The sequence below is a fragment of the Macrobrachium nipponense genome, chromosome 2 (genome assembly GCF_015104395.2).
Source record: "Macrobrachium nipponense isolate FS-2020 chromosome 2, ASM1510439v2, whole genome shotgun sequence".
NCBI classification, from domain to species: Eukaryota; Metazoa; Arthropoda; class Malacostraca; order Decapoda; family Palaemonidae; genus Macrobrachium; species Macrobrachium nipponense.
The window spans coordinates 110,326,252-110,349,219 of record NC_087201.1 but is presented as its reverse complement, the minus strand read 5'-3'; the positions used below and the strand labels follow the sequence as shown (position 1 = coordinate 110,349,219).

At 35.8% G+C, this 22,968-nt stretch overlaps 1 protein-coding gene across 1 annotated transcript in view; it reads left to right on the top strand.

The window, feature by feature from the left end:
- Positions 1 to 13,136, top strand: part of LOC135220912 (lachesin-like) — a 324,795-nt gene extending 311,659 nt beyond the window's left edge. The window contains exons 8-10 of the mRNA XM_064258540.1: positions 8,620 to 8,676; positions 9,229 to 9,357; positions 10,641 to 13,136. Coding sequence (XP_064114610.1) covers positions 8,620 to 8,676; positions 9,229 to 9,357; positions 10,641 to 10,798 — 344 coding nt within the window. The 3' untranslated portion in view covers positions 10,799 to 13,136. The remainder of the gene's footprint in view (positions 1 to 8,619; positions 8,677 to 9,228; positions 9,358 to 10,640) is intronic.
- The last annotated feature ends 9,832 nt before the right edge of the window (positions 13,137 to 22,968 follow it).

Here is a 22,968-nt window from a genome sequence, read left to right as displayed (position 1 = left end):
GATAGGGATTATAAAGGGGTTTAGTACCTAAACATCCGACACCCGCCTGAAAGATAAGGAAACCTTCCCAAACAATCATAAACAATGGTGCAATTAAAGGTTTAAGACAATCATCTCAGATACAATTTCCAGACAATTAAAGGATTATAGGTGACAGCTATTCGGAACTTTGTAAACAAAACCATATTCAACAATACATGACAGACATACATTACCACAAAAATTTTTTAATAACTCTAAGGCAACTGATTTTTATTTAAGTCAGTAATTATATCTTTGAGGTCATTCTTAAACATGTTGCAGATACAAGGGTCTAAATGAAAAAGGCCACGACTAACATTGAAATTACAATGAAAAGTAAGTTGTATTAAAGCAGATTCTAAAAGATTTCGTGATAAGACATCTCTTGACCATGCAATTACTGAACTATCAATACAAATTAATTCGGTGGTGGTTTTCACTTAAATGAATGAATAATGCATTAGATTTTTGTTTTGCCAGTTTGTTTTTACAGAGTATTTATGCTGGCTTAGCCTTACTTCTAAGCCTTTGCTGGACTGTCCGAGATAGAATGAGGGACAATCCATACATGGAATTTTATATATTATGTTGTTGCTTTCTCTGGGGCCATTTTTTATTAACATTCTTATAGGAAAAATCAAGATTGACATTAAAAGCTTTTAACAATGGTTTAATGGTTTCAAATCCGTTAAAATAAGGCAAACTGAGAATGTTCTTAGAATTTTCTTTCTGTGTGTTATTTACAATATAAAACTTTTTGTGGGCTTTATTATAACAAATGTCTAATATATGATATATGTGAAGGATAGCATAAATCTTTCCCTATTTTTCTTATGTATTCAATTTCTTGATCCAAATATTGTGGACTGACAATTCGCAATGCTCGTAAAAACATAGAGGAAAATTGATTGATTTTTTATATTAAAATGGTGGCCTGAGAAGAAATGAACATAAGTTAAGTTGTTAGTCGGTTTCCTATAAATACTGAATTTACATTGAAATGGTTCTCTATGTATCAAAAACGTCTAAGAAAGAGAGGCAATTGTCTTTTTCTAATTCTAGAGTAAACTTAATCGATGGTACCTGGTTATTTAATTTAGAAAGTAAATCATTTACATCAATACCGACAGGAAGAACAGCTAAATAATCATCAACGTAAAGTGGTATCCGTTACGTTGATGGATTGTTTAGCTGTTCTTCCTGTCGGTATTGATGTAAATATGATTTACTCCTCTAAATTAAATAACCAGGTACCATCGATTATGTTTACTCTAGAATTAGAAAAAGACAATTGCCTCTCTTTCTTAGACGTTTTGATACATAGACAACCATTTCAATGTAAATTCAGTATTTATAGGAAACCGACTAACAACTTAACTTATGTTCATTTCTTCTCAGGCCACCATCTTAATATAAAAATATCAATTTTTTCCTCTATGTTTTTACGAGCATTGCGAATTGTCAGCCCCCACAATATTTGGATCAAGAAATTGAATACATAAGAAAAATAGGGAAAGATTTATGCTATCCTTCACATATATTAGACATTTGTTATAATAAAGCCCACAAAAGTTTTGTACTGTAAATAACACACAGAAAGAAAATTCTAAGAACATTCTCAGTTTGCCTTTTTTTAATGGATTTGAAACCATTAAACCATTGTTAAAAGCTTTTAATGTCAATCTTGTTTTTTCCTATAATAACACACTAAAAAGAATGTTAATAAAAAATGGCCCCAGAGAAAGCAACAACATAATATATAAAATTCCATGTATGGATTGTCCCTCATTCTATCTCAGACAGTCCAGCAAAGGCTTAGAAGTAAGGCTAAGCCAGCATAAATACTCTGTAAAAACTCAGCATAAATACTTTGTAAAAACTGGGCAAAAATCTAATGCATTATTCATTCATTTAAGTGAAAACAACCACCGAATTAATTGGATTGATAGTTCAGTAATTGCATGGTCAAGAGATGTCTTATCAAGAAAATCTTTTAGAATCTGCTTTAATACAACTTACTTTTCATTGTAATTTCAATGTTAGTCGTGCCTTTTTCATTTAGACCCTTGTATCTGTAACATGTTTAAGAATGACCTCAAATATATAATTACTGACTTAAATAAAAATCAGTTGCCTTAGAGTTATTAAAAAAATTTTGTTGTTGAATGTATGTCTGTCATGTATTGTTGAATATGGTTTTGTTTACCAAGTTCCGAATAGCTGTCACCTATAATCCTTTAATTGTCTGAAATTGTTATCCGAGATGGTTGTCTTAACCATTAATTGCACCCATTGTTTATGCTTGTTTGGGAAGGTTTCTTATCTTCCAGGTGTGTCGGATTCTAGGTACTAATCCCTTTATAATCCCTATCTGTCAGTTATACGACCTTCTTGTATTGTCTTTTCTCGTATTTATGTCAGCATCTGCTCAGTAAAGGACTTTTAAAGTCGAAAGATCTTGCAGACCTCCTTCGTTTATTTTTCCTTCGTGGCATTATCTTATTGATATATTATATATATATCATACACATAAGTGTGTGTGTGTATATGTGGTATGTATATGTGCGCGTTTCTGTTATGTATATATATTCATGTGAAAATAATTATTCATTTATTATATATGATATATATATATATCTATATATATATATGTGTGTGTGTATATATGTATACATACATGCATATATATATATATATCTATATATATATATATATATATATGTGTGGTGTGTGTGTATGTGTGTGTGTGTGTGTGTAATTATATAATTATGTATAGAGTTTCTGCTTTGTGCGAAGCTAGGAACCTTCGGCAAGCCTTAAAAAGACAATTTCAGTTCATATTATTATCATTATTATTATTATTATTATTATTATTATTATTATTATTATTATTATTATTATTATTATTGGTACAAACCAACATCTAATCTTAGCAGAGATTACTAGTACTAGTACTATAAACGAATTTTGACAAGAAATTTACATGTAAACAAACAAATGAGCAGCAAATTGTGAAGAAAACAATGAAAAGCATCTCTCTCTCTCTCTCTCTCTCCTACGAACAATCTTGACTTCGATTTGTGACTGACGATCTAATCCGTGAGTGTCCGGAAGACAAGTTATTATGAATAATGTATTGCCTGACTCTCATATACACGATTATAAAATTTAAGCCAAAGGCGAAGAGCTGAAACGGAAATCGAGAGTAAAGGAGGTATTACAGGTTTAACCGCGGGAAAACCTCACAGTTGTTAGATTTTGTTTGTATGGTGTTTTTACGTTGCATGGAACCAGTGGTTATTCAGCAACGAGACCAACGGCTTTACGTGACTTTCAACACACGTCGAGAGTGAACTTCTATCACCAGAAATACACACCTCTCACACCTCACTGGAATGCCCGAGAATCGAACTTGCGGCTACCTAGGCGGCATACCAACACCATACCGACCACGCCATTGAGGCGCTTTGTTGTTAGGAGAGGGTGGAAAGTAAGATGGAAAAAAGATAATATAAATGGAGATACAGTAAAATGAATGAAAGGGGTTGCAGCTAGGGGCCGAGGGGACTCCGCATAGAACCCTTAGTAATGACCACAGTGCACCGCGTGACCTGCACTGAGGGCACTAACCCCCTCCCCCACCAAAGGGTCTGCCTCTCGTAATTTATGCTTAACAACAGTAATTTGGCGCCTATCGAATTATTAAGTATTATATGAATAAAAAAAAACCGCAACTTTGATGTAATTAAATTAACTTCACTATGACATAAACCGAGCCAACTTCCAGATTAATTTGTTGAGCGCTAATATAGTTAACACTCAGCGAAGGAGCAGTGTTTTCTTTCCATCTAAGTTCCTCTCATATTTTTCCGATTTCTTTTTTAAACCCGTATTAGTCTCTTTTTTTTTATTAGTTCTTAGTTTTCTGGGGATCTGAGAAGTGGAGTCAAATAAACAAAACTACTGTAATAATAATAATAATAATAATAATAATAATAATAATAATAATAATAATAATAATAATAATAATAATAATAATAATGTGGAAAAACTAGATGCTAAAGTAGCTCCAGGACTCTTGCAAAAGAGTATGCTCCTAGAAGCAGCACACATAGTAAGAAAAGTGATGGACTCCTAAGGAGGCAGGATGCAACCCGGAACCCCACACTATAAAAACCACCCAATCGAAAAGGATAACGGGGATAGACCAGAAAACAAAAAGTAAAAATAAAATAAAGTAATGATAATGAAAGCATATTGAGGAAAGAAGGACAGTGTTGTGTCTCTTATTGTTAACAGCATTCTTGAGTAACAAATTAATATCTTTGTTACTTGGATTTCTGTTACAACGAAGTCATTCTCAGAATTTCATTCTTGATAGCGCACTTTGAATTCTATAACAGTCACTCTTTCGAAAGGCAAGGGACACTCTTCTGATGCAGTTTAACACCCGACTGCCTTTCCCTCCCCTTTAGAGGAACTTGGGTCTCAAAAATATTTAAATACTTGTCTCGAGAACTTTTGAAATCCAAAATGACATTAACTAAATAAAACAAGGCGTGATCCGACCTCCAGCTTACTAGAGGCGCATGCTAAAATCTACGGTCTAATAGAATGTTGTTTCACCGACGGAAATTTTAAAAAATGCACATTATTTATTTTTTACATTTTCATTCTAATAAATAAATCATAAATATCCTACTCTAAAATTCCTGTATCTTTTAACTCAACGCGAAACACCTTTTTCAGGCCTTTTTAGGATCTTCCATAGACCTTTCCTACCCCCAACAAGAACAACAAGAACAGCAAAATAGTTTGTAGGCTTACTCCCTGAGTAAGCGATAAAAAAAGTTCTATGGATCGAAGCTGTCTGTGTCATAATGAGATTGGGAAGCGCAGAAACAATTGGCAGTTTTGATTCCTGTTAGAGAGAACATTCCGATAAGTTACTGTAATAAGAAAAAAAATTATAAAAAATACAATCAAATGGCAGTTTTAACCTCAAAGGGATTTCATCACGAAATGAACAAGCACACGAAATTGTCGTGAAAGAAATCAACACGAAAAAGTAGAAACAAATAAAAAGATCACAACTCCCGGGGAATAGAGAGAGAGAGGAGAAGGAGAGAGAAGAGAGCGAGAGAGAGAAGAGATGAGAGAGAGAGAGGAAGGGAAGGTGGGAGGTGGGGGTGGCGGTGGGGGAAGAGAGTCAACGAATCACATTGTATTTTCCATAATCATCACGACGTGAAATTTAACAAGAGGCGGATTTTCCTTAACGATGAATGCATATCTGGACATCATAAGGACATCAGAGGCGACGCAGAGAAAAACTCAAACAGCAGGAATTTAATTAGCGTTTGTTGACATATCCTTCATAATGATTCCTTCTCCATCCATTATTTTTTTTTTCTCTCTCTTCTTCGTCATACTGACGATTTACTCTTTTTCTTTTTCTTTTTTTAGTGATTCAGATAAAGTTCCGGAGTCAGAACTTTTAAAATGGGAGGAATGAGGAAGTAAGGAAAATATTGTGACGTCTTTTCCTTTCCGTCATTCAGTGACAATTTCTTTTTCTGTCTTCCCCCTTTCATGTGCGAGGAAGAATGAGTGGTAGAATGCACAGAGGAGAATAGCACGGGTTGTTGAGAACGGTTCTCCCACTCGATTCGTATCCAAATCAAGACGGATAGAAAGTGGTAGAGGGCATTTAATGGAAGCGACGGATTCCAGACTATCCATCCAGAATGTATCATTACGAGGCATGACTTATCCATACATCCTACTATATATATATATATATATATATATATATATATATATATATATATATATATTATATATATATATATATATAGCAAAGTTACAAATACTGTATCCGTGCGCTGAAATATGTCCGTGGAGGAGGGCCACTAAAATTTGGAAAAAAATGTGAAAGTTTTTTACTTATATTATTTCTTTTTCTTTCTGAAAGAGGGAGAGAATACACTCTCCGAAAGCTTAGTGGACTTCCCATATATATATATATATATATATATATATATATATATATATATATATATATATATATATATATATATATATTATATATATACATATATATATATATATTATATATATACATATATATATATATATATATATATATATATATATACACACATATGTATATACATCCATGTGTGTAAATAATTATTATTTATAAGTATATATATATATATATATATATATATATATACTATTTATATATATATACATATAATGATATATTTATACAGACACACACATACTAATATATGTGTGCGTGTATTGTTACTTTTTACAATAAGAATGTAGTGTATGAGGCCTTAATTATCTCTGAGGTATGAGCTATTTAATCATTTTCCTGCCAGGCAGCAAGTCAAAACGCTGTTAGCTCCAACCCACAGGAGTGAAAGTTTGATTCCCGTTTCCATCTCATAAAGAGGTTCATCAGCATTTAGAGCGAAGGTTCTCCCACCAGGGGTTCCAAATCCCTACGCTAAGGGCTACTATACCTGGCACACAGTACATTAGTGTCTAAACTACTGACACTTATTAGGGGGACCAGTGTCCAGGTAGTAGCACTTTCTACCACTCTGATAACAGACAATTACATACAAGCTGTATAAGAGCGAGTCAAGTGCGGAGAGATATTAATGACATCATCTTAATATGAAAGATGCACAGTGAGAGATGTATTCTGAAGGGAACCTGGTATATGTAGTTTGTGCTGATGAAAGCGGCAATTTGCATATGGAGGAAAAATGAAGAGTAGAACTGAATGGTGCAAGAATAGAATGTTGAGGATGGCATTCAGAAGATGGAAGATTGCAAATAAGATGCAAGAATATTGTGAGGTAATGTGCGTGCACTTGTGTATGTGTGTGCGCGCGCGTGCGTGTGTGTGTGTAAAGCTAAGTAACACTATTGTAATCGTGTTTGTAAATAGCTGTATCCTGTAACGGGAATGTGGTTTTTATCTTACAACTTGTAAAGGCAAAGGCCTCCCCCACACCAACCGCCAACACCCCCGCCAAAAAAAAAAAAATCAAGATGTCCATATGTAATCATCCTCTCTCAGCATCTTTTGGGAATAATCTTTTAATGACCTCTGGCATCTCTAAAGTAACTCACAGGATCTAACACAATCTCTTTTAGTTTCACGCAGTCTATGTCAACTAATTTTGAAATATATCTTCATTCTCTATTCCTTTTGCAAGTGGTGGAGCTATATCGTTAATTATACCTTTGTTAAAGTGAGGGTGTCCATCGGCCCTACCCATTCCTTGTCGCTTATCAGTAAATTCCTTCATTTCATAGGCAGGTCACTTTTCTGTCCTTTAAATTCGGTAAGAGACATCTCAGTCTATAGATGCATCTAGTGTGATGCAGTCAATGCAAATTATGATAGCATCTCTTCAGAAGACCGGCAATGTTTGGTCTGTGTGCGCGTGAACAAATCGGTAACTGGTGTCTGCACTGGAATGTGAGGCTGAAGTCCATTATCAATGTCATCGTTTCCAAAGAAAATAGAGACAGGAAGACAAATTTTAGGCCAAAGGCCAAGTGCTGGCACCTATGAGGTCATTCAGCGCTGAAAGAGAAATTGACAGTGAGAATGTTTGAAAGGTGTAACGCGAGGACAACCTCGCAAATGCATTATGAAACAGTTGTTAAACAGAGTGGGAAGTCGCATGGAACTAAAACAATATGAACGGAGGTAGAGTAAAAGAAATGAAAGAGGTTACGCGCAGGGGCCGAAGGGACGCTGCGAAGAAATCTTAAGCAACGCCTACAGTGCATAGCATGAGGTGCACTGACGGCACTATCCCCCTACGAGGATTCAAGTCTTATATTCTACAATCGTTGAAAGTTTTATTGAATGATGATATCAGTCGTCACTTATTATCTTGAAAGTGTCGTGCGGTAATTTCCTTTTACCAGCAATGTTATTTACGATGCAGAAAAGCATCATAATTATTCAACATGGAATTTCCGTCACCGCCTTCAGGGCCTTTGTCGCTGCTATAAATGAGTTCCATTCCATTTGCTGAACGGTAATGTTTGCATCTTGACGTTATCTGCTCTGTACCAGAGGTCATTAGTCCCTGTTGCTATAAAACTGTTAATACTCTCAATTTCACTCTATATTATATACATATATACATACATACACACACACTCACACACACATACACACACACACACACACACACACACACACACACACATATATATATATATATATATATATATATATATATATATATATATATATATGCATTAATATATCGATTCATTCTTTGTAATTTTCATTTTCCTTCTGGTTTAGTTTATTGCCCCCAATCTCTCTTAAATAAGACTTTCGCAGATGTCCAGGCTTTATTTCTTATAACTGTCTTTAATTTAATATCTGGACGTAATTCAGCTCTCTGATAACTTTCCCGGTAACTATAAGCAAGATTAACTTCTATAAATGTATCAGCAAGTGTCAGGTATCCAATTATCAGTTGGCTCAATGAGAACAGTGTAACTGAACCATTACTATTTCCCCATAGCATTCTTTATCAATTTCAGAGATCTACATGTCCCCGAAAGCAAAGGAGATAAGAAGTGAAAATTCCAAAACAGAAGGTGAGTTGTCTTGGTTTTCCTCAGGTCACCTGTTAAGGCCGTCACGAACGTTGTTATGCGTACGCAGTTATGCCCGCAGGAGCATAACTGCGCAGGCATAACTGAACGCTAGTGGCGGACTTGAAGGAAAGCGGCTTCTTGGTTTCCTGCATGTGTTGTCCTTAAGGTAAATGGCCATTCTTGTGTCAGTATTGGAATATAATTAGACAGAAAAATGTGCAGAGAGAGAGAGAGAGAGAGAGAGAGAGAGAGAGAGAGAGAGAGAGAGAAATATGTGGATACCTAGGTAATCGTATACGTTCTGATCACTTAAAATTGTAACGAAGCTTCGAAGAATATCTCGATTTTCATCTTAGCACATTTAACTGAAAATCTTTTAGTAATTTATTTTTCAATTTGATCGAAATAGAAACTTTACAACTGACAAAAAATATATCAGTAAGGTCCTTTAACAGTAAACGTAGGTAATATCAATATTAGCCGCTGAAACTCCTTTAGATATGAGGCACAGTTCATTACCGTCTACTTGGAAACCTGCCTTCCCGTTGACAGACGAAACTCAAGCCCCCGTGGAAACTGAGACGGAGGAACAACGTCAAGTTGCACTCGAACCTCCGAAGGGAGATCAGCTCTACGACAACTCGCCTTCTGTGCTACAAACGCCAAAGCCTACGAAACGGGGTAAGAAGAAGACCGACAAACGGTTGTTCGAACGCATGAGAGAGAGAGAGAGAGAGAGAGAGAGAGAGAGAGAGAGAGAGAGAGAGAGAGAGAACTGTCATGATTGCGAGACAAAAGAGAGAGAGAGAGAACTGTTATGATTGCAAGAAGAGAGAGAGAGAGAGAGAGAGAGAGAGAGAGAGAGAGAGAGAGAGACTGTTATGATTGCAAGCCAAAAGAGAGAGAGAGAGAAAACTTTTATGATTGCAAGACGAGAGAGAGAGAGAGAGAGAGAAGAGAGAGAGAGAACTGTTATGATTGCAAGACGAGAGAGAGAGAGAGAGAGAGAGAGAGAGAGAGAGAGAGAGAGAGAGAGAGAGAGAGAGAGAACTGTTATGATTGCAAGACAAGAGAGAGAGAACTGTTATGATTGCAAGACGAGAGAGAGGAGAGAGAGAGAGAGAGAGAACTGTTATGATTGCAAGACAAAAGAGAGAGAGCGAGAGAGAACTGTTATGATCGCAAGACAAGAGAGAGAGAGAGAGAGAGAGAGAGAGAGAGGCGACGACTACTCGTTTTAAAATTATAAGACGAGAGAGAGAGAGAGAGAGAGAGAGAGAGAACTGTTATGATTGCAAGACAAGGAGAGAGAGAGAGAACTATCATGATTGCAAGACACGAGAGAGAGAGAGAGAGAGAGAGAGAGAGAGAGAGAGAGAGAGAGAGAGAGAGAGAGAAAATTTATTTGTTTTGGTCGGCAAATGCGCTAACATCTTTAAAAATTATTCGTCAACTTGCATTTATTCGTGAATATTGCATAAACACATGAAAATAAACTAATAAATATACAAAACGCATGAAAATAAAATTGCATAATAATGACAAAACCAAAGCTAGTAAGCAAGAAATTATGTGACGTTCTTGTTTTAATTGTGTACTGAAGTAAGTATTTGCAAATACTTACACTACAATCCAAAACACATTTTATTTGATTCTAGAGTGTTTATATATGGTATGTAGCAAGCGGCAGATTATGTAAACACAATGATTAATTGTACATGTCAAAACTAGTGCTTATACGTGAAGTTTTAGTCATCAGGCAATCTGAATACTCTCGTGTTTTTTTTTACGGGTTTATATATACATAGCTCTCGTAAGCAGTAGCTTATATAAACAGAGTTTAATTTAGGAAATTTATAACTATTATTTACACAAACATTTAGTCATCAAACAATGGGAATATCGTAGTATGTTACTTGTTTTAGATCAAGTACTTATACATATGTGTTTCTACTCATCAACAGTAATACTACCCATAGACGTCTTGGGTGGGCAAAGGTCTGGATCCAATTCATCTGGTTGCCTGCTGCCAACGATGCTCCTCTATTGGGTATTGCCACTTTTCGCCTGTTATGCCGGCTTGTCGACATCTGCACTTCCACTTTCTTTGAGGCTTTGTTGATGGCTGGGACGACTCTGTCTAGACACCCGACGATTCCTCCGTGGGACGAACACGCATGAATTCACTACATTCCCCCTGAGCTCCTTTGCTGATGTAAATTAGGCCTAGGAAGAATTACCGCGAGGACGTGGAAGTGAAATAGTAACACCGGCGCCAAGAAAAGGGTGCTGGGTACGAGAAATGAAGTTGAAGGTCCTGTATAAAGAGAGAAAAGGAAGTAACTACATAGTCGTCTATATTGTTAATGTTTACCTCCGCTGCTACATGGTTTCCTGCTTGTAGTACTAAGCGGGTAGTTAGATTTATCTTTTTTTTTCCTTTCTCTCTCTCTCTCTCTCTCTCTCTCTCTCTCTCTCTCTCTCTCTCTCTCTCTCTCTCGTTTGATTTTGATCGTCCAAGAGTCTAAAAATCTATATTCTCCTTGTTCCTAGTATATCGCCTGCGCGCTCGCTAGTGTAAATGCAGTGTTCCATGGACATGAGTTGAATATATTAGAAAAGAGACGAAGCTGGGGTTTTTTTATGCTCTGATAGATAACAATAATTATAGATGTCAACTTTTGAACGTGTTTACCGTGTTCAGCTTTGTGAAAGACTTATCAAAGTGACATTTTGTATTAAATTTAGGATACATATCGTGTCTTCTTAGGATATAAAGTATAACGGAATGAAAATGCCGAGTCGTTCACTTCATCTGAACAGCTCGAGGACCAAAATGCTATAATAAATAACTTGTATACCATTAGACTCATACTCAAGGTGCCATCTTGGAATTTGAGGTGATTTTCATTCAAGTCTATGTTACAAACTGAACAGTTCCTTGAGAGGATGAGGTAGTGGTAGCGTTTCACCAGCGAAACGGACTTTGAGTGCCCTATACCTTTTCTGTGAGAAAACACAACCCTTTTCCTCTTGCGGCGGATTCCTGAGGAACACTGAATCCCTCTCGTGAACCGCGTTGAGGTGCCAATCACGTCGAAACTTTCTGGCTCTTTTGAGGAACAGCGTGCGAAGTGCATTTTGGAGCTTCAAAGACAACTCGAAAATGTTGAAGTGTCTTCTGTGTCAAGTTTTATGCAAAGGTGTTCTGTGACCTCGGTTACACGAACCCCCTAACTATCTTTAGAACCGCAGTGGAGTCCTAATACTGTAAAAGTGCTTCTAGGTATAGTATCAGGATATAAATCCTATGTATTTGTATCTATGCTGTGATTTATAAGCCAATGATGAAAGTTATTTAATTATATAGCATCTAACTCATTCATGAACACCATCTCTCTCTCTCTCTCTCTCTCTCTCTCTCTCTCTCTCTCTCTCTCTCGTAGAGAAACATCGTCCTGTTTGGGTAAAACTCCTACCACCATTTATTGTATTCTGGAATTTTGTACACCTCTCTATTAGCCCTATCTTCCCTTTATAACCAGTTACTTATCATACATATCATTACCTTGTCTTCACCATGTCATGTTAATGTCTTCTTGTTCCAAGTTAAGGACAATTAGCCACAGGTTAAAATGCCGGTGTTCCAAATACGTGTGTGAAGGAATTATTCCAGACTAACAACGATAGATTGTTGCCATAGAGTTGAACTATAGGTCTATATTAGAAAGAATCGTATTATAGTTATTGGACGGGGAAGCAGTCTGGAATAAAGATGAGTGACAGTTTACTTTCTTTTATTTTGTTTTATAGATGTACAGTACCTGGTTATGATTTCGAAATTAAAATCAGGTCATTCGTAATGAAACAGAAATGAGGCCATTATGCGCCATGAATAGGACGTGATATTTTTATCCCTCATAGTACATATATTCTGAAGTTATATTTTGGTTTTACACACGTCCAAGCTTAATGGAACATCTTCATAAAATAATCACGATTTTTTAAAATTATAAAATCATTTAAAAAGCATAAAAACCTTACATAAATAATAAATGATACTTTCTCACTTAAAACAATAAAATAAAATAATGACGTTTCCTCTGTTGTAAATACAATTGTAAAATCTTCTAAAAAGCAGAATATCCTCACATGAAAAAAAATTCAATAATGGTTCTCACTTAAAACAACAGACCAATCTTTCCATCGAATCAGCTAAATATTCCGTGCATATGATATTCGTAGCTAATCATAAAATATTATCATATTATCGTCAAGGTTCTAAAAAATTGCTCGCGAGTTATGATATTTATATCATTTCATGGGAACCATATTAATGAAAAATACCACATTATTTCAGTTACAAAGTGATAACATGAAAAAAGAGTACAAGGTTTGTGCTTTTATGAAATTTGACCACGTGAAACTAATACATTATATGTATACACACATAAAGACATTCATTATATATGTATTTCTACGGTATATATATATATATATAATATTATATATATATATATATATATATATATATATATATATATATAATCACTTTAACACGTGATTCGTTGATCACACGTCACCAAAGGTGGGATGGGAGACTAGGTGTAGGACCTACACACAGTTTCTCATTTTTTCACCTGTAGTGATATATATATTATATATATATATATATATATATATATATATATATATATATATGTCCATATATGAATATATATACATATTTTAATGTCCATATAATATATATATATACTATAGTATATGTATATACATAGGTACTATACTATATATATATATATATATATATATATATATATATATATATATATATATATATATATATATATATATATATATATAATGTTTGTGTGTATTTGTATGTGTAAAAATTAATAAGCAATGCGCGATGCACATGTTAAAGCTTCGCTCACACTACAGTAAAACATGTCATACTTATCACAAAATGGTTGATTGTCAGTCAATGACCAAAAGTGGAGAACGAACCTTTGGCCAGTAGTGGCTAATCTTTTGTATCACTGGTTATTTCCAATAAGTCTTTAACTTCTATTCAACCTGTTTGCAAGTTCTGTGCGATGCGTTACCGACCTGTATTTTTGCATGCTTTAACTTGGACCTACCCAAAAATTAACACAAGCGAACTAAATTTCCCACAGAGACATATAAAACCTCATCTTTTTTCAAAGATGAGCCCTATGCATAAGGAACAAGTCCACAGGGGCCACTGTCTTGAAATCAAGCTTCCAAAGAATGTAGTGTTCATTCGAAAGAAGTTGCATTAAGTAATGGAGAATACAGACAGAGGAGATCAGTTATAAGAAAAACAGATAACAAATAAATAAATAAAAATGTAAATAAAATATTAAAATACAAACAGAATAAAATACAACACGTCGTCTATTTAAACATATAGTTTTCCCTTATCTATTTAGAATAAGTTATTTCCCCTCTCCAAAAGTTCGCATTCAGTCTTTTACGACCTTGAAGATGGAAAAGCTCGGGGCGACGCGAAACCAGGAAAACGAAGAAGAATCTGATTTTCGTTATATCGGTAAGTCGACACTAGTCTCCTTAGGTACTGTACATGAAGTTATTTTGAAATGGCTCTGAGTAAAATACTTCCCATTATATGTAAAGTAAATAAAGTATGAAATTATATGTATCGAAACCCTCTTCGTCAGTTTCATTGTCCTTGTGACCTTATTTGTTTTCAATACAAAACAACTGAAGGAAAATACTGGCAACTTGATGGCGTGCTATCATCTTGGCATCAGCTATCAAATAATTAGCGTTTCGAATTGGCACTGGAATGTGAAATATATGGCAAATGCCAAGCATTTGGACGTATGAGGTCATTCAGCCCTGAAAGGGTAATTGACAGTGAAGAAGAATTTAAAAAGTGTAACAGGAGAAAGAAGACCTTGCAATTACACTATCAAGCAATAGTTAAGCCGTGTCCACACTACCGGGCAAACACTGTTCCCATAACCCGTTCCACTAAACTGACCGACTGAGTATGGAGCCAGAATGTTGCGACTGTCTGGTAGCACTGCTTCAGAAGTGAGAAAAAATATAAACAGCTGGAAGTGCCCGAAGGGCATGCCCTCTAGTGTGGACAGGCCATAATCAGGAGAGGATAGAATGTAAGATGGAAGGAAAGACATGAACAGAGGTACTCTGAAGGAATTAGCGTCTTGCTTTCTTAATGAAGCACTAAATAAAAAGGCAGTTCGTAGGAAACGATCTTGTGCCAACTGACAAATTCTGATTTAGGATAATTTTACAGTTTTTATGATGCATCATCAAACAGTAAGTCTTGAAAACTTATTGCGATCACGAATTGTGCTAAATATTATCATTGCCATTATTATTAGATTATAGGCGTTGGCATTAGTAGTAGCATTATAATTATCATTACTGAAATGGACAAATACTCATGTAAAACAAGCCTAAAATATCACCATCGGCAGTATGAATCAGGCCAGCTCGGCAATGGTATTGTAACGGAATAGTATCTGTCTCTCATAATTTGAAGAAAACGGTATAAGTGATACTATCAGGGTGATTGACCCAGAGGTTAAAAGTGGCAGGCAAACAAGACGTCTGGTATATACTGAGTAATGCGACAACGTGACACTGAGGGAGCTACAACAAAGAATCCAGGTAAAAAAAGTCATAGGAAAATAAGTCACATTAATATTTCCTAGATAGTGACCCCCAAGTGTTTTAACCCGGTAAGTATCCACCTTGGGGGATTGCCATAAAAGCATAAACAAAAGATTGCAAATTAATGTGATTTTTTCAAAGTGACTTTTTGTCTGTGACTTTTTTTCCTGTGACTTTATTACCGACCCTGTTGATGTATAACTTACGAAGGACGGCCTAACAGATGCTCTTTCGACAGTGGTCCAATAATAACTACCAATTTTGGGGGAAAAGACTTCCACCGCCTACAGTAACTGAATAATGGCAGAAAGAAATGTCAAGGCATTGTGCATTGCAATCATTTCCTACGTATAAACAAGAAACCTAGCAAACAATACTTAGTTTTTAAGTTTTCTGGCATCATCAGATCAGAAATCTCTTTTAGTGCTGTAAATAAGAAAGTTTGGAGTCGAGGACAAAACCAAAAACTGTCAAATATTCAGAATCATGAAGTACTGCAGTGTTACCTCTGGAAAGATTACTATGAAGTGAGAATATATGAAGAACATAGAATTTAGGCCAAAGGCCAATCACTGGGACCTATGAGGTCATTCAGTGCTGAAACTGTAATTAACAGTGCATAGGTTTGAAAGGTGTAACAGGAGGAAAACCGACCAGTTACAGTTTGGAACAATATTGTTAGGAGAGGATGGATGCCAAGATGGAAGAAAGACAATATGAATGGAAGTACAGTACAAGGAATGAAAGGGGTTGTAGCTAGGGGCCGGAAGGAGGCTGCAAAGAACCTTAAGTAATGCCTACAGTGCACCGTGTGAGGTGCATTGACGGCACTACGCCCAAAGGAGGGAAGTTCAGCCTCACGCACCACTGACAGCACTTGTTAATATTTCCCAGGTCTCTGTCTCAACTAAAAGCAACTTCCTTTTCGCAAGAGTAGTATCATTAATCGGTTGCAGGCTGTACCTAACTGTCCTATATTCTAGACTAACTATGACATCTCAAGTAAAGAGGAAAACACAAGAAAGGTCCGCGAATATTTTGACATCCAAGACCTGATCATGACCGTCGTTCTTACAGCTGACGCTGTCAAAGACGTCACTTACATCAGTTTAAAGCAGTCTAGACTTATCTGTTGCCAAGGTGGTAGTAGTAACAATGGCTGTTGTTATTACGCTTATTTTTTTCATGGAACTAGTTTCAACAGTAGCAATGCATTTGAGGTATTGCCACACAACTAGTGCTTCAAATTAAGTATTCGGGTAGAATCCGCTGAGAGAGAGAGAGAGAGAGAGAGAGAGAGAGAGAGAGAGAGAGAGAGAGAGAGAGAGAGAGAAAGCGAGAGAGAGAGAAATATTTGTTCAAATCCATTATTTCTGGCAGCTTTTTCATTCTAATTTCCATCCTATGATGAATTATTTTAAGAAAAGGAGAAGCTCGTACCTTTTATTCCAGATTAATGTCGCCAAATCTTGAGCGGTACGAATTCCCTGTATTCTGATCTGCGGTCTTTATTTTATTAGCTTCTCATACGTTCATTTGTTTATTTATCAACAACATACAGTTTTTACAATAACGTATTTATTGGCTCCATGCAGTTTTAAATGTTGTGAGATTTTGGTTATTGTATATATTAAATCTATACGCTGGCAGTCAGTAAACAATAATATATCTTTTGCCATACATCTTTTCTTCCTTGAAAGGGGGCGAAGCCAGAAGGTTGTATCATGACGATTTCTCAGTAAGTCGCAGCGAGTGAGGTTCTTGTCCATTTCCTTTATTTGTTTGTATAGTGTTTTTATGTTGCATGGAACCAGTGGTTATTAAGCAACGGGACCAACGGCTTTACGTGACTTCCGAACCACGTCGAGAGTGAACTTCTATCACCAGTAACACACATCTCTCACCCCTCAGTGGAACGCCCGAGAATCGAACTCGCGGCCACCTAGATGGCACGCCAACACCATACCGACCACGCCCCTGAGGCACCATTCCTTTAATTACGGTCGACGCTGACAGCTATTTACAGTGGGAATGACTGATGAACTGGAACTGGTATATAAAATTTAAGCCAAACACGATGCGCTAGGGCATAGGTCATTCAGTGCTGGAAGGGAAATGGAGAGTATAGAAGGTTTTACAGGTGTGACAGGAGGAAAACCTCGCAGTTGCGCAATGACACAATTGTTATGTATATCTTAGTTTAACCAGACCACTGAGCTGATTAACAGCTCTCCTAAGGTTGGCCCCAAGGATTAGATATTTTTACGTGGCTATCTCAATTGGTTACTTAGCAACGAGATCTACAGCTTATTGTGGGATCCGAACCACATCGAGAAATGAATATCTACCACTTAAAATAAATTCCTCTGATTCCTTGTTGGCAGAGCCCAGAATCGAACCCGGGCCCTGTAATCGGTAGTTGAGCACGTTACCGACTCGTCCAACGAGGAACTATGAACAATTGTTAAGAGGGGGTGGAAAGTATCATGGAAGAATAAAAAAGAATAGACTGGTGGGCTATTATAGCTCAGAAGCGATGCCTATAGCAAACGTGAACTGAGCCTGTAGACAATCACTATTTCTTTTCTTTTTTCTTCCTCGTCTTTAAAAAAAAATGACATTTAGAGGAAGCGTGTTGAGTAAATTCACGGTCAAAACTTAAGAGAAGGGTACAAAGAACAATACGAAAAATAACAATGTGACCAAATGGAATTTGGCTTTAAAAAAGAACGCTATGATTTCAGAAACAGTTTTGTAATTTCTCTAGTATTTTACATGGATTTCCTATAGGAAATCTTCATCAATATTCCAGCTGAGTTGACATTTTTCCCCTCCAAAATAACAGTAACATATAAACTGCTGCACGGATGGATAATCGCGGATTGTTGACAAGCACTAAAAAATAAACGAATTCTTCAGTCTTTCGCTGAACTATAAGCCCGAATAAAATTATGGTTGTTTTGTTCTTGTGGAGAAAGAACATTGGAATTTCTGTTTTCCGGTCATTTTCAAGTATGGAGTCAATTCATAACCCCCATTCCGAAATTGTCGAATTTACTCAATGTCAAGACCGTAAAAGAATGAGAACCATTAAATGATCAGAAACGATAAATTGTGCAATAATTACGAAGTTGTAATGATAATGTCATAATAAAAAGAGGGAATCGCCAGTCTCCCAAAATCACAGTAGTTTGAAGGCTGGTGATCAAGCAGCAACGATGTTATTGTCTTCTACAAGTTCCAGAACTGTATTTTTTTTTTCTTGAAGGATACGCCCCTCGCCTCCATAGAGCTTCTGGAAACGTATTTTTTACATTTTATTTTATTTTATTTTATTTTATTTTGTATCATAGCCGTTTGGTCATCGGCACAAAATAAAAGTAAACGAAAATAGTTCATTGAGTTTGTCATTCCAAGATTGAAAATTTAAGGCCTTAGAATAATAATAATAATAATAATAATAATAATAATAATAATAATAATAATAATAATAATAATAATCAGATACAGTGCAGGAATAGTGGAATGGACGAAGGCAGAACTCCGCAGCATAGATCAGAAAACCAGGAAACATATGACAATACACAAAGCACTACACCCAAGAGCAAATACGGACAGACTATACATAACACGAAAGGAAGGAGGGAGAGGGAACTACTAAGTATAGAGGACTGCGTCAACATCGAGACAGAGCACTGGGGCAATATCTGAAAACCAGTGAAGACGAGTGGCTAAAGAGTGCATGGCAAGAAGGACTAATAAAAGTAGACGAAGACCCAGAAATATACAGAGAAGGAGAAGAAGGACAGACAGAACAAAGGAAATGGCACAACAAACCAATGCACGGACAATACATGAGACAGACTAAAGAACTAGCCAGCGATGACACATGGCAATGGCTACAGAGGGGAGAGCTAAAGAAGGAAACTGAAGAAATGATAACAGCGGCACAAGAATAGGCCCTAAGAACCAGATATGTTCAAAGAACGATAGACGGAAATAACATCTCATATGTAGGAAGTGCAATACGAAAAATGAAACCATAAACCACATAGCAAGCAAATGCCCGGCACTTGCACAGAACCAGTACAAAAAGAGGCATGATTCAGTAGCAAAAGCCCTCCACCGGAGCCTGTGCAAGAAACATCAGCTACCTTGCAGTAATAAGTGGTACGAGCACCAACCTGAGGGAGTGATAGAAAACGATCAGGCAAAGATCCTCTGGGACTATGGTATCAGAACGGATAGGGTGATACGTGCAAACAGACCAGACGTGACGTTGATTGACAAAGTCAAGAAGAAAGTATCACTCATTGATGTCGCAATACCATGGGACACGAGTTGAAGAGAAAGAGAGGGAAAAAGGATAAGTATCAAGATCTGAAAATAGAAATAAGAAGGATATGGGATATGCCAGTGGAAATCGTACCCATAATCATAGGAGCACTAGGCACGATCCCAAGATCCCTGAAAAGGAATCTAGAAAAAACTAGAGGCTGAAGTAGCTCCAGGACTCATGCAGAAGAGTGTGATCCTAGAAACGGCACATAGTAAGAAAAGGTGATGGACTCCTAAGGAGGCAGGACGCAACCCGGAACCCCACACTATAAATACCACCCAGTCGAATTGGAGGACTGTGATAGAGCAAAAAATAAAAAAAAATTAATAATAATAATAATAATATAATAATAATAATAATAATAATAATAATAATAATAATAATAATAATAAGCACTATTCACTGCTATTCTTAATATATTATACATATCCAAATCTACTTTAAGATAATTGTTACTAGATATTCAATACATCATCATTTCTTCCTATTTTTTTTCTATTTATTTTTTCCCTTACGGACATTCTATTCTGTGTGACCTTGCTATGCAATCTCACGGCCTTTCGTCTTAGTTCGTAAGAATACCGACTTAGCATAGACAAAATATAAAGCAATAATGAATAATTCATACTCAAGATATTTCAGGTTTTCTCTCGTCTTTGCACACTCAAATATTGAAATGTAACTCAAGTATTTATTCTTAGGAACCGTTAGAGTTCAAGACTTGAGAAAGAAGGGAAAAAAAGTGAAAAGGTCGAACAAAAACTCTGTTCCACTCACGTTGTATTATTTGAATTATTTTATGAAGGGGAGGAAGCAAGGGTCATTCTGTCTGCTCATGAAATATGCACGCGTTCTTTAACATGACTCGAGAGCTACGCTGAACGTTTTCATAAGCAATGGTTGCTGGATGTAAAAAAAAAAATAATAATAAAAATAAAAAAAGCAAAACTCCTCTCTCTCTCTCTTTCATTAACATATGTTGCCAGCTTGCCTGCTGTACCAAAGGAGTGTCATTTAAAGGTTCGCAACAGACTAACGCCTGAAAATACTATCAACATGACAACCATCGGTAAGTACCAGAATCCATCAAGCCATGGAACTCTCATTTCGATTGTTGGATTTGTCTGAGCTCTTGGTATAAAATAAAATATTAAAAGGTAAAAAAATAAAATAAAACAACCCGATGTTGAGGTGCTTTAGCAATACCTTTCCCATGTCCAAAAAATTCGTAATATATATATTTTTTTTTTTTTTTTTTTTTTTTTTTTTTTTTTTTGGGTTTTTTTTTTTTTTTTTTTGGGGGGGGGGGGGCCGGCGGCTGTGGGGAATCGATCCAAAGCAGCAGCAACTGGTTCCAAAATCTTACGAACTGTTGTTTCTAACATCGAGGTGCCATTCGTATTACAAGAGGTGGTTAATTATATATATATATGAATATATATATATATATATAGTAGATATATATATATATATATATATTATATATAGATATATATATATATACCATATATATATATATATATATATATATATATATATATATATATATCTATATATATATATAGTATATATTATATATATATATATATATATATATATATATATATCTATATACATATATATATATATATATATATATAATATATATATATACTATATATATATATATATATATATTTATATAACTGGATTATATGAGGATTCTTCTGAAAGTATTGACAGAGTGAAAACTCGAGCTTCCACGATTTTTGACGGCAGCTCCGCGAACCGAATCATTTAGCACAACGATCGAAAACCCCTGCCCCTCTTGACTCTTAACCCCGCCCCACCCTCCCGTTTTTCATCCCTCCCTATATAACCAGCCATCTCGTCTTCCCTCCTTACACTGCAAAGAAACAAAATAACTACCGCCGGCCAAATATTTGTGGAAAATTGCTTTTTCTTGATGCAGGTGAGGAGCACAACTGAATTATGTCCTTTTAGGCTTTCTTAATTGATGAATTTGACGCCACTTTAGGCTTTTGCAATTGCTGAATTTAAAGACATTTCAAGCTTTCGTAACTGCTGAATTTGACGTCACTTTAGGCTTTTGTAATTGCTTTATTTAAAGTCCTTCCTGGCTTTCGTGGTTGCTGAGTTTTGCGTCACTTTAGGCTTTTGTATTTGCTGAATTTAAAGTCATTCCTGGCTTTCGTGGTTGCTGAAATTTTCGTCACTTTAAGCTTTTGTAATTGCTGAATTTCACGTCTCTTTAGACTTTCGTAGTTGCCGAATTTTAAGTCCCTCTAGGCTTTCGTAAAGTAAGTGATATTAATCTGATTTTTCACTGCGCGTTTTCAACAGTTTCTTAAATATAGGGAATCACTTATACATTTATTCAGATATTCTTTTTTTATTTCTATTTTCCATTCAGTGCCTGAATACTCAATTTATAGTCGTACCAGAGATGTTTAATCTGGCTGTGCTAAGGTACTAGTGTCACTGGCTGAAAAATCTATATTAATTGAATCCACGATCGAAAACCATTTATACGCAACAATAAAGTTGATCTCCTCGCTTTCATTTAAGGTGTCTATAGATTCCAGATTTAACTTTTTTTGCATGATTTTTTCTTATTTTATTTGGTCGCTGCTCCTGTATATCATATGCATTTTTTTAGGTTTGTAAACATGTAAGACTTATTTTGAGACTGAAAAAGGCCATCTAATACAATGATAAACATTTAACCGAGGGTTTTTACATTTTTGGTACCCTGAATAAGACACATCTTATCTCACATCTGAGCACCTTAATCTACTTTTATATTACTCCATCCATCGGAAAAGTAAATCCACAGTAGTATGTCTTGATTTTGTTATTTAAAATTTATAAAAAGCATAAAGCTTTCGATGACCTGCTCGGTCGTCCTTGTCAATCTGGCTATAATTACAAAAATGACAACACAAAAGTTTTGTGCCTCTTGAGTTTGTCCTCTCAAAATTAAAAGAGCAGTCAGAAATTGGAAATGTTAACTTCCCTGTTCCTACAGAACAGTTTCTTGACTAAATTCGTCTATGTGTCTCATCCACACTATTTTCATTCAACAATGAAGGCTATAAACAAAAGTTTGGCGTAGCTAAGGGTTCACCCTTACGCCCCCATGCTTGCAAATTTGTGCATGGAATTTGTGGAAATTGAAATCCTCTCCAAATGTGATCCAAATCTAAAACCACTTATTTGCGTAAGTTACGTCGACGATGTCTTCGTAATTTTCCAAGGTAATCAAA